General features: G+C 43.1%; 1 protein-coding gene across 2 annotated transcripts in view; it reads right to left on the reverse strand.

The window, feature by feature from the left end:
• The window catches only part of nphp1 (nephronophthisis 1), a 144,341-nt gene that overhangs the window by 101,690 nt on the left and 28,274 nt on the right, over positions 1 to 14,377 (reverse strand). For both annotated transcript variants that reach the window (XM_060855909.1, XM_060855900.1), the window contains exons 5-6: positions 10,080 to 10,257; positions 3,149 to 3,250 (exon numbers count right to left, since the gene is read on the reverse strand). In XM_060855909.1, coding sequence (XP_060711892.1) covers positions 3,149 to 3,250; positions 10,080 to 10,257 — 280 coding nt within the window. The remainder of the gene's footprint in view (positions 1 to 3,148; positions 3,251 to 10,079; positions 10,258 to 14,377) is intronic.

Genomic DNA, 14,377 nt, shown 5'->3' on the forward strand with positions numbered 1-14,377 from the left:
CTTCCCTCCAAGGCCCCAAGGGATCCTTCCATATCCGCCACAAGTTCACCTGTACCTCCACACACATCATCTATTGCATCCGCTGCACCCGATGTGGCCTCCTCTATATTGGTGAGACAGGCCGCTTACTTGCGGAACGCTTCAGAGAACACCTCTGGGCCGCCCGAACCAACCAACCCAATCACCCCGTGGCTCAACACTTTAACTCCCCCTCCCACTCCACCGAGGACATGCAGGTCCTTGGACTCCTCCACCGGCAGAACACAACTACACGACGGCTGGAGGAGGAGCGCCTCATCTTCCGCCTGGGAACCCTCCAACCACAAGGTATGAATTCAGATTTCTCCAGCTTCCTCATTTCCCCTCCCCCCACCTTGTCTCAGTCGGTTCCCTCAACTCAGCACCGCCCTCCTAACCTGCAATCCTCTTCCTGACCTCTCCGCCCCCACCCCACTCCGGCCTATCACCCTCACCTTGACCTCCTTCCACCTATCCCACCTCCATCGCCCCTCCCCCTAGTCCCTCCTCCCTACCTTTTATCTCAGCCGGCTTGGCTCTCTCTCTCTTATTCCTGATGAAGGGCTTATGCTCGAAACGTCGAATTCTCTATTCCTGAGATGCTGCCTAACCTGCTGTGCTTTGACCAGCAACACATTTGCAGCTGTGATCTCCAGCATCTGCAGACCTCATTTTTTACTCGAAGATTTTAACCTTTCTAATTACTTAATCTTAAAGATATTCCCATTACCTTAACTGTAGTCTCCTTCTCTTGTTCTCTGACATTTATTTATGACTAGGTGCTTCTCATTTGCACTTTTCAAAATTGCTATTTTTTAGGTCAGTCCCTGAGCTCCTTCCCAGCTAGGAGGAGAAAGTGAGGTCTGCAGATGCTGGAGTATCAGAGCTGAAAATGTGTTGCTGGAAAAGCGCAGCACATCAGGCAGCATCCAAGGAACAGGAAACACGACATTTCGGGCATAAGCCCTTCATCAGGAATGAGGAAAGTGTGTCCAGTAGGCTAAGATAAAAGGTAGGGAGGAGGGACTTGGGGGAGGGGCGATGGAGATGTGATAGGTGGAAGGAGGTCAAGGTGAGGGTGATAGGCCGGAGTGGGGTGGGGGCGGAGAGGTCAGGAAGTAGATTGCAGGTTAGGAAGGTGGTGCTGAGTTCGAGGGATTTGACTGAGACAAGGTGGGGGGAGGGGAAATGAGGAAACTGGAGAAACCTGAGTTCAACTTTCCTCACTTTCTCCTCACGACCTCACTTTCTCCTCAAAGATTTTGACCTACTGCGAATCCTCTTGCAAGGATGCCTTCCTTGAAGAAGCTCTCTTCCTCATGAACTCAGATTTCTCGTTTCCTCATTTCCCTTCCCCCACCTTGTCTCAGTCGAATCCCTCGAACTCAGCACCACCTTCCTAACCTGCAATCTTCTTCCTGACCTCTCTACCCCCACCCCACTCCGGCCTATCACCCTCACCTTGACCTCCTTCCACCTATCACATCTCCATCGCCCCTCCCCCAAGTCCCTCCTCCCTACCTTTTATCTTAGCCTGCTGGACACACTTTCCTCATTCCTGATGAAGGGCTTATGCCCGAAACGTCGAGTTTCCTGTTCCTTGGATGCTGCCTGACCTGCTGCGCTTTTCCAGCAACGCATTTTCAGCTCCATCCCAGCTAACTAACTTTCTTGTGACATCACTCCAATTTTGTTTTTAGCAATTCAGTTGTGAGCATCTGAGTGATTGAAAAGGGTATGTCACAGGTAGCTGACTCCACTCTCCAGTAAGCAGGCCTCTGAATCTTCATCTGTAAGTTTATATACCCACTGCTCCACGCTCCTCCACCACAGACTCCTCTAATAACTAAGCAAACCTCCAAATCCTTGTCTGCAAATTTATATATTTACTGCTGAATGCTTATCCTCCAACAAGGTATATCTCTGACTCTGTTCCCCCTTAAGTAGGTGCGACAATAAACCAGCTTTGCTTATTCTTGTGCAAGATAGAGATCCCATAATACTATCCAAGGCAGCACAGTGGCACAGTGGTTAGCACCCAGGTTCAATTCCAGCCTTGGTGACTGTCTGTGTGGAGTTTGCACATTCTCCCGTGTGTGCTTGGGTTTCCTCTAGGTACTCCAGTTTCCTCCCACAATCCAAAGATATGCAGTTAGGTGGATTAGCCATGTTAAATCGCCCTGAAATGTCCAGGGATACGCAGGCTAAGTGGATTAGCCACGATAAATGTGGGGCTATAGGAATACGGATCTGGGTGGAATACTTTTCAGATGGTTGGTGCAGATTCAATAGGCCTCTATCTGCACTGTAGGGATTCTATGAATCCATAATATGATCCAAAAGAAGAGCAGTGTTCTCCTACTTTCCTGGTTCATATTCTCCATCAGCAAGCAGAGGCAAATGATGGATTAATCAAACTGATATTAATAAGATGGTCTTGCTACAAATTACCAGCATCAAATTCAGTCCACTTAAAAATGTAATCATAATGCAAAATGTTTTGATGATGTTCAACTGTTGTATCCAGAGGACAAAGTTGTTTTGCTGAAAAATGGATTATTCTGAGAAACTCTTTGTCACATGTACTCAAGTACAGGGATACAGGAGTACAGTGAAAAGTTTACAATGGTGCCATATTAGGTGCAAGATACGTAGGTACAAAATCTTAGGTAAAGAGTAGGAAAATAAAGAAATGAGCTACATTCTATACATTAAATGTTATAAATTTCAATAGTATTTAAAGAAACAATTTACTATTTGGTGGCAGAGTAATTCAGAGATTCCAGGTTAATGATGTGGGCATGCAAATTCAGATCCCACCATAGCAGCTGGTAGAATTTTAAAACAAATAAATTTGGAAATGAAATTTAATCGCAGGGTGGTGGTGACCATGACAACCACATCGTCAAACTCAATATGATTCACTAATGCCTTCAGGAAAGGAAGTCTGCCATCCTTACCCAGTATGGCCTACTGGTGACTCCAGACCCACAACAATCTGGTTGATTTTTAACTGGCTTCTGAAATGCGCCAGGCAAGCCCCTCAGCTCATGAGCAGTGATGAATAGGCACCAAATGCTGATCGTACCAGTGATATCCACATCCCAACAAATAAAGAAAAAAAATCTACCTGCAAGTAAGTTTTAGGGACCAAGCCTTCCTCCCCTTGAGCATTTTCTGCTAGCCACCAACCATCAGGTTTTTGATTGAGGATTCTTAAAACTTCACCTTTCTGCACCGTTGGAACAAAAAAAGAAAAAATAAATTATACAATAAGCAAATTGTTTCTGTTGCAGTTTAAATAATGAGATGTTATTTCAAGCAACTAATATCATTTCACTGTTGGTGCAGGGATAAAGTCACATGAACATCCCATTTTAAGGCTTTTATGAACTTTATTTGGTTCAATGCTTGATGCATTAATTGTTTTCAAATATAATGCAGGACATATGCAACCAACCCATTAGAAACGTGGCAATATTAAAATTACTTTCAAGCCCATTTATCATAAATCTTCCACTTCACAGATCTTTCTTTCCCATTTCATAACTTGATTCTTCGTTGTCCATCTTTTTTGTCTGACTGAAATGGCCATACTTTGTAGATACAACTGTACAAATTAGTAGAGGTAGGCCTTCAAGACTACTCCACCATGCAACAGGATCATGGCTGAACTGTTTGTGTTTTGAATTACCTATTTCCAACTACCCCGATGAGCTTTAACTGCCATGTCTAACAATAATCTATATATCTGAGCACTAAAAATATTCCATGACACAATGTCAATCACCCAATGACAATATTCAACACTTGGAGGAAACACAGATGATGGCAAGGAGGCAAAGTTTACATTGGGTGAGGGATTTCAATGTCCACCACCACCAACATCTTGGCAGCAGCACTACTGATCGAGCTGCTTGGGGCCTAAAGAACATAGCTGCTGTACTGGATCAGCTGATGAAGCAATTTATAACTTATAAAAGCATGTTTCACTTCATCCTTACTGTTTTTTGTTCATTCATGGGACATAAGTGCTGCTGGCTAGTCAGCATTTAATTGTTGGCATAGTTGACCTTAAGAAGGTGGTGGTGAGCTGCTTTCTTGAACTGCTGCAGTGGGTTCATCCACAATGGTCTTCTGGAGGCAATTCCAGGAATTTGATCCAGCAACAGAGAAGTAATGGCAATTTGTTTTCAAGTCAGGATGTTTAGTAGCCAGGAGAAGAATTGCAAGTGATGCTGCAGATGTATCTGCCCATGACAGTTTTGGTAGGAGTGACAGTCACACCTTCACACTGAGAACACCCACCATCACTCTCACCCTGTTAAATGGGACAGTCCTTGAAAAGATCTAGCAACTGAAGGCTGGGGCATTCATGAGGTGCTGTGGGTCATCAACAGCAGCAGAACTGTACTCCAACACAATCTGTAACCTCACAGCCCTGCATATTCCTCAGTCAACTATTACCATCAAGCCAGAAATCAGTCCAGTCAATCAAAATTGCAGGAGGGCATGCCAAGAACAGCACCAGGCATACCTAAAAATAAGGTGTCAACTTGGTGAAGCTACCAAACAGGACTACTTCAATACCAAACAGCATAAGCAGCACTGATTGACTAAGCTAAGTGATCCCATAACCAACAGATCAGATCTAAGCTCTGCAGTCCTGCCACATCTTGTCATGAACGGTGGTTAGAAATTAAACAACTCACGGGAGAAGGAGACTCCACAAATATCACACTCTCATTGGTGGAAGAGACCAACACATCAATGTAAAAGATAAAGCTAAAGCATTCACAGCAATCTTCAACCACAAGTGCCAAGTGGATGATCATTGCCTAGTATTTGTGGCGCATGCAAGTAATTGCCATTTATCAGGCCATATCTGGAAATTGTCCAGAGTTTATCGCATATTTACACAGACAGCTTCAGTATTCAAGCAGCCATGAATGAATGAACATTAATTATCAGCAAACATACCACTTCTGACCTTATGATGGATGGAAGGTCATTGATGAAGCAGCTGAAAATGGTTCAGTTTAGGTTACAGATAAACCCCTGAAAAAAAGTAATCTCTAACTGAACCACCAATGGCGTCAGTGGTGGGCAAGTTGTTGGAGGGAATTCTGAGGTACAGGATGTGCATGTATTTGGAAATGCAAGGACTGATTAGGGATAGTCAGCATGGCTTTGTGCATGGGAAATCAGGTCTCATAAACATTTTTTCGAAGAAGTAACAAAGAGGATCGATGAGGGCAGAGCGGTAGATGTGATCTATATGGACTGCAGTAAGGCATTCGATAAGGTTCCCCATGGGAGACTGGTGAGCAAGGTTAGATCGCATGGAATACAGAGAGAACTAGCTATTTGGATACAGAACTGGCTCAAAGGTAGAAGACAGAGGGTGGTGGTGGAGGGTTGTTTTTCAGACTGGAGGCCTGTAACCAGTGGAGTGCCACTAGGATCAGTGCTGGGTCCTCTACTTTTTGTCATTTATATAAATGATTTGGATGTGAGCATAAGAGGTAGTTGGTAAGTTTGCCGATGACATCAAAATTGGAGGTGAACAACGGGATCTTGATCAGATGGGTCAATGGGCTGAGTAGTGGCAGATGGAGTCTAATTTAGATAAATGCGAGGTGCTACACTTTGGGAAAGCAAATCTTAGCAGGTCTTATACACTTAATGGTAAGGTCCCAGGGATAGTTACTGAACAAAGAGACCTGGGAGTGCAGGTTCATAGCTCCTTGAAAGTGGAGTCCCAGGTAGATAGGATAGTGAAGAAGTCGTTTGGTATGGTCTCCTTCGTTGGTCAGAGTACTGAGTACAGGAATTGGGAGGTCATGTTGCAGCTGTACAGGACGTTGGTTAGGCCACTGTTGGAATATTGCGTGCAATTCTGGTCTCCTTCCTATCGGAAAGATGTTGTGAAACTTGAAAGGGTTCAGAAAAGATTTACAAGGATGTTGCCAGAGTTGGAGGATATGAGCTATAGGGAGAGGTTGAATAGGCTAGGTCGGTATTCCGTGCAGCATCGGAGGCTGAGGGGTGACCTTATAGAGGTTTATAAAATCATGAGGGGCCAGGACAGCATAACTAGGCAGGGTGGTGCAATCCAGAACTAGAGATCATATAGGGTGAGAGGCGAAAGATAAAGAAGAGACCTAAGGGGCAACCTTTTCACTCAGAGTGTGATACATATAGGAATGAGCTGCCAGAGGAAGTGGTGGAAGCTGGTACAATTGCAACATTTAAAAGGTGGGAGGGGAGGCAGAGCATGGACGTGACGAGGTAGTCAGGGAGAGAACGGTCTTTACAGAAAGCGGATAGGGATACAGAGGGAAATATATCTCTAGTGGTGGGGTCCATTTGTAGGTGGCGGAAATGGTGGAGGATTATGCAATGTATATGGAGGTTGGTGGGATGGAAGATGAGGGTGAGGCTGGGTGGTGGTTCTGTCCTTGTTGCAGTTGGAAGGGTGGGGTTCGAAGGCAAAGGTGCGAGAAGTAGATGAGATACGCTAGAGGGCATCATCAACATTGTCGGAGGAGAAATTGTGGTCTTTAAAGAAAAAGGCCATCCGGTGTACACTGTGGTAAAACTGGTCCTCCTGGGAGCAGATGCTGCAGAGGCAGAGTAATTGCAGATCTGGGCATCACAACTTAGGAAGGGCAAATTGGCTTTGGGGGACTGCAACATAGGTTTATAAGAATGATACCTCGAATTCAAGAGTTAACTCATGAGTTTGATTTATTGTTGTCACTTGTACTGAGTTACAGTACCTGTCCATCTTCCTTCCCACCTATCCACTCCACCCTCCCCTCTGACCTATCATCAATATCCCCACCTCCATTCACCTATTGCACTGTCAGATACCTTCTCCCCAGTCCCACTTCCCTCTCATTTATCTCTCCACCCTCGAGGCTCCCAGCCTCATTCCTGATGAAGGGCTTTTGCACGAAACGTCGATTTTCCTGCACCTCGGATGCTGCCTGACCTGCTGTGCCTTTCCAACACCATATTGTCGACTCATTGTATCGACCCCCATTCCGATTCAGATTATAATCTGCCATTCTGTTTTTGCGACCAAAGTGGATAACCCCACATTATACAGAGAGATAATGTGGAGCTGCCGATGTTGGACTGGGGTGGGCAAATTTAAAACTCATACAACACCATATTATGGTCCAACAGGTTTATTGGAAGTACAACTTTCAGATCGCTGCTCCTTCATCTGGTAGCTAGTGGGACAGGATCATAAGACACAGGATTTATAGGAAAAGATCAAAGTATCATACAATTGATGCAATGTATTGAACAAACTGAAATTGCTCTTAAGTCTTTAATCACTTAGAATGAGGATGCAGGTTTTGATTTATTAAAATGTAAATCCCAAACTCCACACCGACAGTCACCCAAGGCCGGAATCAAACCCAGGTCCCTGGTACTGTGAGGCAACAGTGCTAACCACTGAGCCACCGTGCAGGTGAAGCTATGGCAAGAGGGCATAGCCTCAAGATTAGAGGGAGCAAATCTAGGACTGAATTAAGAAGTAACTTCTTCACTTAGAGGGTTGTTAATCTCGGGAATTTCTTGCCCAGTGAAGTAGCTGACACTACTTCAGTAAACGTTTTTAAAACTAACGTAGATTTTGTTTTGAACAATAAAGGAATTAAGGGATATGGTGACAGCGCGAGTCCATGAGAAGATCAGCCAAGATCTTATTGAATGGTGGAGCAGGCTCGAAGGGCCGGATGGCCTAGTCCTACTCCTAATTCTAATGTTCTTATATTTTGTCCTTAATCACTACTCCACAGCATTGTCTGCACCTTTAATAAACAGACCTTATTTTGGTTAAATTTCAGTCTGTTGTTTCTAATCAAATAGTTTCAGTCACTGTTGACCACAGATAACCCTCTATGCTGACTTATGTAAACCTTAAACAAACTTTTGAATAATCAGAGCTGCTAAAATTAATTCTTTACAGCTGTGGATCTTGTTCAAATAACGACTGAAATGGCGAGTGGTGAGAATAGCATTTTTACTCAGCAACCTCGGTAGCACAAGTTCGAGGCAGCAGTAGGGTCCCAACATACAATTCTTACAGTAGCCTCTTTATACACAGTTCTTACATATATTAAAATATCATTATAGTGTTACATTGTGTACTATAGATAAAACAAAGGTTTGAGGAAACGTGAGGTGGCCTAAACATTTACTAAGTGCTGGCTGCTACGCCTGATAGGATGAAGAGTGTCTGTCCAGTCTGCTTGCATAATTATGACATGTTAGTCCTTTCATCTTTTAAGTTAATAAATGTTAGCAAAAATACTAGGCCTATATGCTCTAAGTTAGAAATTCTACCTGTACTTAATAGAAGAATGAAGGATATTAAACTGATTATTGCAGCTAGGTTGTGAAATTTGTTTACTATTGGGTGGCACAGTGGTTAGCACTGCTGCCTCACAGCACCAGAGACCCAGGTTCAATTCCCGCTTCAGGCAACTGTCTGTGTGGAGTTTGCACATTCTCTCCGTGTCTGCGTGGGTTTCCTCCGGGTGCTCCTCCCACAGTCCTAAAAAAGTGCAGGTTAGGTGAATTGGCCATGCTAAATTGCCCGTAGTGTTAGGTGAAGGGATAAATGTAGGGGATTGGGTCTGGGTGGGTTGCTCTTCGGATGGTCAGTGTAGACTTGTTGGGCCGAAGGGTCTGTTTCCACACTGTAACAAATCTAATCTGATACGAGTTTCATTCATTATTGCAATTTCGCATAAGCGCTGTTTGCCAAATTAAGGGGATAATAACCCTGTTAAAAGGTATTCAACATATACATAAACTGTTTGGTGTTCTATTATCTATTCAGGTCCATTGCTTAATATTATAATGTTTCATTGAGACTTGATGGGGGTGGTATTGTTTACGATATTGGCACTTATTCAGACTTTGTAGCTTTTGATGTAGAAACAGTCCTAATAAGGGTTAAAGGTGCAATGAAGCAGCAATTGGTTGAAAGGGATGTTTTCATTTTAGTCCATATTGTAATTGTAAAACATAGTGTAAAACTGCGGTTTTATGAATGAATGTAACCATGTTGTAGAAAGGAGTTATGAATGAATGAAATGGGATCATGGTGTTATTAAATATAGGTGCTTGAGAGTGGGTTAGTAAAGAGTTATGAATGAGTAAATGTAAAATGCTTATGAGTGGGTTAGTAAAGAGACCTACCATACGATATCTCAGACAGCCGGCTAATTTGTAAAAGATCTCGACAAGCAAGACTATTTAGCTGTTGTCAAATAATACAGAGGAATAATGATCCTTTGTTAAACTATGGCTGAAAATCAGCATCCTCTTTATTTCAGAAGTAATGCAGTGAGATTTGGTATCAAGGGGTAGACAGACAGCTCCAAACTGCAAAGTTTTCCCAAGTTTCCAATGCAATCAAGTTAAATTCAAATAAACAGATGTACATGGGAAAACACTTTTTAACATTCCCACTTTTTGTGCGAGGGAGAACATTCTGATGTTTTGGGTGTCTGAGAACCCAGCCCGGGTCGGTCAGGGTGGTGTAAGTTAATTATGCTACACATTCCTTTAGACTTTCTTACAAATATGGTGCACCAGAAAATGGACAATTTTCACAAGATGTGGCAGCCCTTTTTGAATTACTTGGAAGCAGATTTGTCCGCCATTTCGATTAGGGCTTTTGTCTAGTCATGATGGTTTGGTCTGATAAACCTAAGGCCAAGAGAGGAAGAATTTCAAATAAATGTGGGTTTAATAATTGATGCTCTCAAAGGTTGAGAGGTATGTCTTGTTGCATTGAGCAGTATTATTTATTTATTTATTTACTGATGTGTAATAAGTGTAGTTTTGATTTCTTTTATAGAGTAGTATTGAAGTTGGTTTATTGCTTATCGTTGTTTTTGATGTCATGATGCTATATTTTAATATTTCTGTAACTTTCTAATTTTGTAAACAAACATTTTCCAATAAAAATTTTTTTTAAAATTCAAATAAAACAGAATAATGAAATATGTCTTCAAAACCTGAATAGTTACCTTAAATGCCAGATCATTTTCCTCCTGAGCTTCAAAGTCACAGATTGTAATGAATAGTTGAACACCGTCTTGTTTATCAAATTCCTCTCCATCATCACTTTCCTCATCTTCCACATCCCCATCATCATCACCTTCCACAGTTTCTCGTTTCACAGCAGTAGCCTGGGTCTTTATCTTCCTGTCAAAATCAATTGTATATAGTCATTGCTATAGTAACGAATATCTTGTATTAGTTACTTCTATGAATTCTGAGTCACACAATCATAAATATCATTCCATTTCAAAATTTAGCCAGAGTTTTACTGCACAGTAATACATTAACCTTGTTGCTGTCATGTAGAAGCAGACCAATAGTGGGTGCCTTTACAGGTCACAGATTTTAACTAAGAAGTTCCCTGGAAAATGCTTCTTCACAAACTTTTTACGCTCCAGGAGCCAAAATATCAACCTATAATACTTGCTTCCAGATTTAATTTTTGATTCGGTTTTGCTGCGGTCGGAACAGATCTCCATCAACCATGGTTCACCAACAATAACAAGAGTAAAACATATTTTAATTTATACCACCAAATTTTGAGGTTTAGGATTAACCATTCCACACCAGTTACTATCTGTTGTATGTCTATAACATCACTTCTTGGACTCTTTCCTTTTCAGGTCAAGTCCCTCATTTTTTTTTAACCACAATTACTGTTTTAATTGTTGTTGCATTGTTTTGGAACTTCGGAGAAAAAAAAAGGCAAAACAACAGCACTTTTAAAAGGGAGAGGAACAGACAAAGGCAGCACATGGGCAGGCAGTGCGAGAGAGAAATATAGAGATAGAGAAAGAGATCCACACTGCTCCCTGACACAGCAGTGAAACTGTGCAGTTACTGCCTTTGCTGTTTGAATTTATGCTGGACATTGGAATGCCTCTGGGAAAATTAACAAACAGTGGAAGTCACAACTGATCTTGGAGAGGTCACAGCACAGTAACAGATAAGTGAATACTTTTTTCAGTGTGGCCTTACAGTAAGTCTTCAGTGTTGAGTAGATGGGGTCTTTCTTGATTATATGCTTTATTGAGATATGTCTCTTGATGAAACTTAAAAATATAAGCCATAAGTATTAAGTTAGCCTGGAGTAGTGTTTTGTAGAGGAATAAGACTGTGCTATTTCCTGGGTCTGTAGATTGAAAGAAGCAAAAATGGCCTTTAGCAGAGTGAGATACTCTTCTGGTCGGATATGGGAGTTTAGGGAGAATTTACGTGTTACTGAGGATTATATCTGCAATAAATGCCGTTGGTTGGGAATCCTATCAGGTCAAATGGATCGGTTGGAGAGACTAGCTTCCCACGGAGTTTTAGGATACACCTGATCAGCTCCTGGGGATTTATCCATTTTTGTGTTTTAAGACATCCAGCACCTCCACCTCTATAACATGGATGTCTTTCAAGATGTCACCATCTATCTCCCCACATTCTGTATCTTCCACATCCTTCTCCAAAGTAAATATTGATGTTAAATACTTGTTTAGTATCACCACACATCGGCTGTTTTGCTGATCTCTGAGAGGCCGTATTCTCTCCCTAGTTCCCCTTTTGTCCTTAATGTATTTATAAAATCACTTTGGATTCTCCTTCACCTTATTTCCCAAAGCAATCCCACCTGCCCTCCTGATTTCCTTCTTAATTATACTCTGTCACCTTCATACTCTTCTAAGGATTCACTTGATCTCTGCTGTCTATACCTGACGTATACTTCCTTCATTTTCTTGACCAGATCCTTAATTCCCCCACCCTCCTCTAGCTTATCTCTCCATGCTTCAGGCTGACTGCCTTTATTCCTGATGAAGGGCTTTTGCCCAAAACGTCGATTTCGCTGCACTTTGGATGCTGCCTGAACTGCTGTGCTCGTCCAGCACCACTGATCCAGAATCTGGTTTCCAGCATCAGCAGTCATTGTTTTTACCTCAATTTCTCCAGTCATTCAGCATTACCTACATCTACCAGCCTTGCATTTTAACCTAACAGGACTCTCATTATCTCACTTTTGAAAGCTTGCCATTTTCCAGCCGTCCCTTTACTTGTGAACACCTGCACCCCACTCCCCAAGCAAAGTCAACTTTTGAAAGTTCTTGTCTAATACTGCCAAAATTAGCCTTCCTCCAATTTAGAATTTTAACTTTTAAACCAGGTCTATCCTTTTCCATCACTATTTTAAAATTATTGGAATATGGTTGCTAGCCCCAAAGTGTTCCTCCACTGACATCTTAGTCACCTGCCCTGCCTTATTTCCCAAGAATGGTCAAGTTTAGCACCTTCTTTAGTAGGTACATCCACATACTGAATAAGAAAATTTTCTTGCAAACACTTAACAAATTCCTCTCCATCTAAACCATTAACACTGTTGTAGTCCCAGTCTATGTCTGGAAAGTTAAAATCCCTTACCATAAGCAACCTATTATTCTTACAGATAACTGAGATCTCCTTACAAATTTGTTTCTCAATTTCCTGCTGACTATTGAGGAGTCTATAGTACAATCCAAATAAGATGATAATCCCTTTCTTACTTTCAGTTCCACCCAAATAATTTCCTGGATGTATTCCCAGGGTTATTCTCCCTAAGTACAGCCGTAATGTTATTCCTTATAAAAACGCCACTCCCCATCCTCTGTTTCACCCCTTTCTATCCTTCTTATAGCATTTGTATCCTGGAACATTATGCTGAGAATCCTGTATGGGTGTCAGAAGTGTAGGTGCAGGTTTTGCATTTCTTGTGTCTGCAAGGGAAGATGCTGCGAATGGAAGGTGCGTTGGTGGTGGTGGTGAGGGTGGAGGGGGAAGCGTAAACCCAACGAGGGAGTCGCAGAGGAAATGGTCTCTATGGAATGCTGCTAGAAGTGGGTAGAAGTATGTCTCTGGTGGTGAGGTCTGATTGTAGGTGGCGGAAATAGTGGAGGTTGATGCATTGTACCCAGAGATTAGTGAGGTGGAAGTTGACGACCAGGCTTCTAACCTTGTTGCAGTTGGAAGGGTGGGGTTCAAAAGCGGAGTTGTGGGATGTTGAAGAGATGCGCTGGAGGGCACTGTTGATCACATGGTAAGAGAAATTGCGGTCCTTGAAATAGGGGGCCATTTGGAATGTCCTGGAGTGGAAATGCTTCTTTTGGGAGCAGATACAGCAGAGGCAGAGGAATTGGGAGTAAGTGATAGCGTTTTTACACAAGCGGGGGTGAGAGGAGATGTAGTCACGTAGCTGTGGGAGTCAGTGGATTTGAATTAGACGTCTGTATTGAGTTGGTCACTGGAGACGGAGACGCAGAGGTCCAGGAAGGGAAGGGAGATATGCAAGGTGGTCTAGGCAAATGTGAGGTCTGGGTGGGAGGTGTTCATGAAGATGATGAACTGTTCAACCTTCTCGTGGGAGCACAAAGTGATGCAGATACAGTCATCAACGTAGTGGAGGAAAAGGTGGGCAATGGTACCCGTACAGCTTTGGAAGATGGACTGTGCCACATAGCCAACGAAGCGGCATGCATAGCTGGAGCCAATACAGGTGCCTATCGCTACCCCTTTGGTCTGAAGGAAGTGGGAGGATCTAATGGAGAAGTTGTTAAGGGCAAGGATCTCAGTTCCATCCATCGAATGAGTGTGTCAGTGGAGGGGAACTGTTGGGCCGACAGGAGAGGAAGAAATGAAAGGTTTGGAGACCTTAGCCATGGCGTATGGACATGTAGAGGGACTGGATGTTCATGGTGAAGATGAGGCATTGGAGGGCTGGGGAAACAAAAGCCATGAAGGAGGTGGAGGCCGTGGTTGGTGTCCTGAATAGATGTGGGAAGTTCCTGGACCAAGGGGACAGGATGATGTCAAGATATGAAGAGATCAGTTTGGTGGGCAGGAACAGGAATGGGTCAACCGGGTCAGTCGAGATTGTGAATTTTGGGTTAGAGGTAGAACCGGGCAGTCCGGGTTCTGGGACAGTGAGGTTAGAGGCTGTGGATGGGACATCCCCGAGGTGATGAGATTGTGGATGGTCTGGGAGATCATGGTTTGGTGATGGGAGGTCAGGTCATGGTCAAAAGGCAGCAGGAGGAGGTGTCGTGAGTTGACGCTTGGCTTCACAGGTGTAAAGTTTGGTATGCCAAACTACCACTGTGTTTAATGGTGAGGATGGGATTAGAGCAGAAAGGTGTGTTTTGTGAGAGTGAGAGCTGGGAGTGGGTGAGGAGAACAGGTTGGAGACAAAGGCATCAGGGGTGGGTAACAGACCAGCATGGGATCTCCAAGTGGATAGAGTATGTTGGAGGAGGGA

This window comes from Hemiscyllium ocellatum, chromosome 3, assembly GCF_020745735.1.
Source record: "Hemiscyllium ocellatum isolate sHemOce1 chromosome 3, sHemOce1.pat.X.cur, whole genome shotgun sequence".
Taxonomy (NCBI): domain Eukaryota; kingdom Metazoa; phylum Chordata; class Chondrichthyes; order Orectolobiformes; family Hemiscylliidae; genus Hemiscyllium; species Hemiscyllium ocellatum.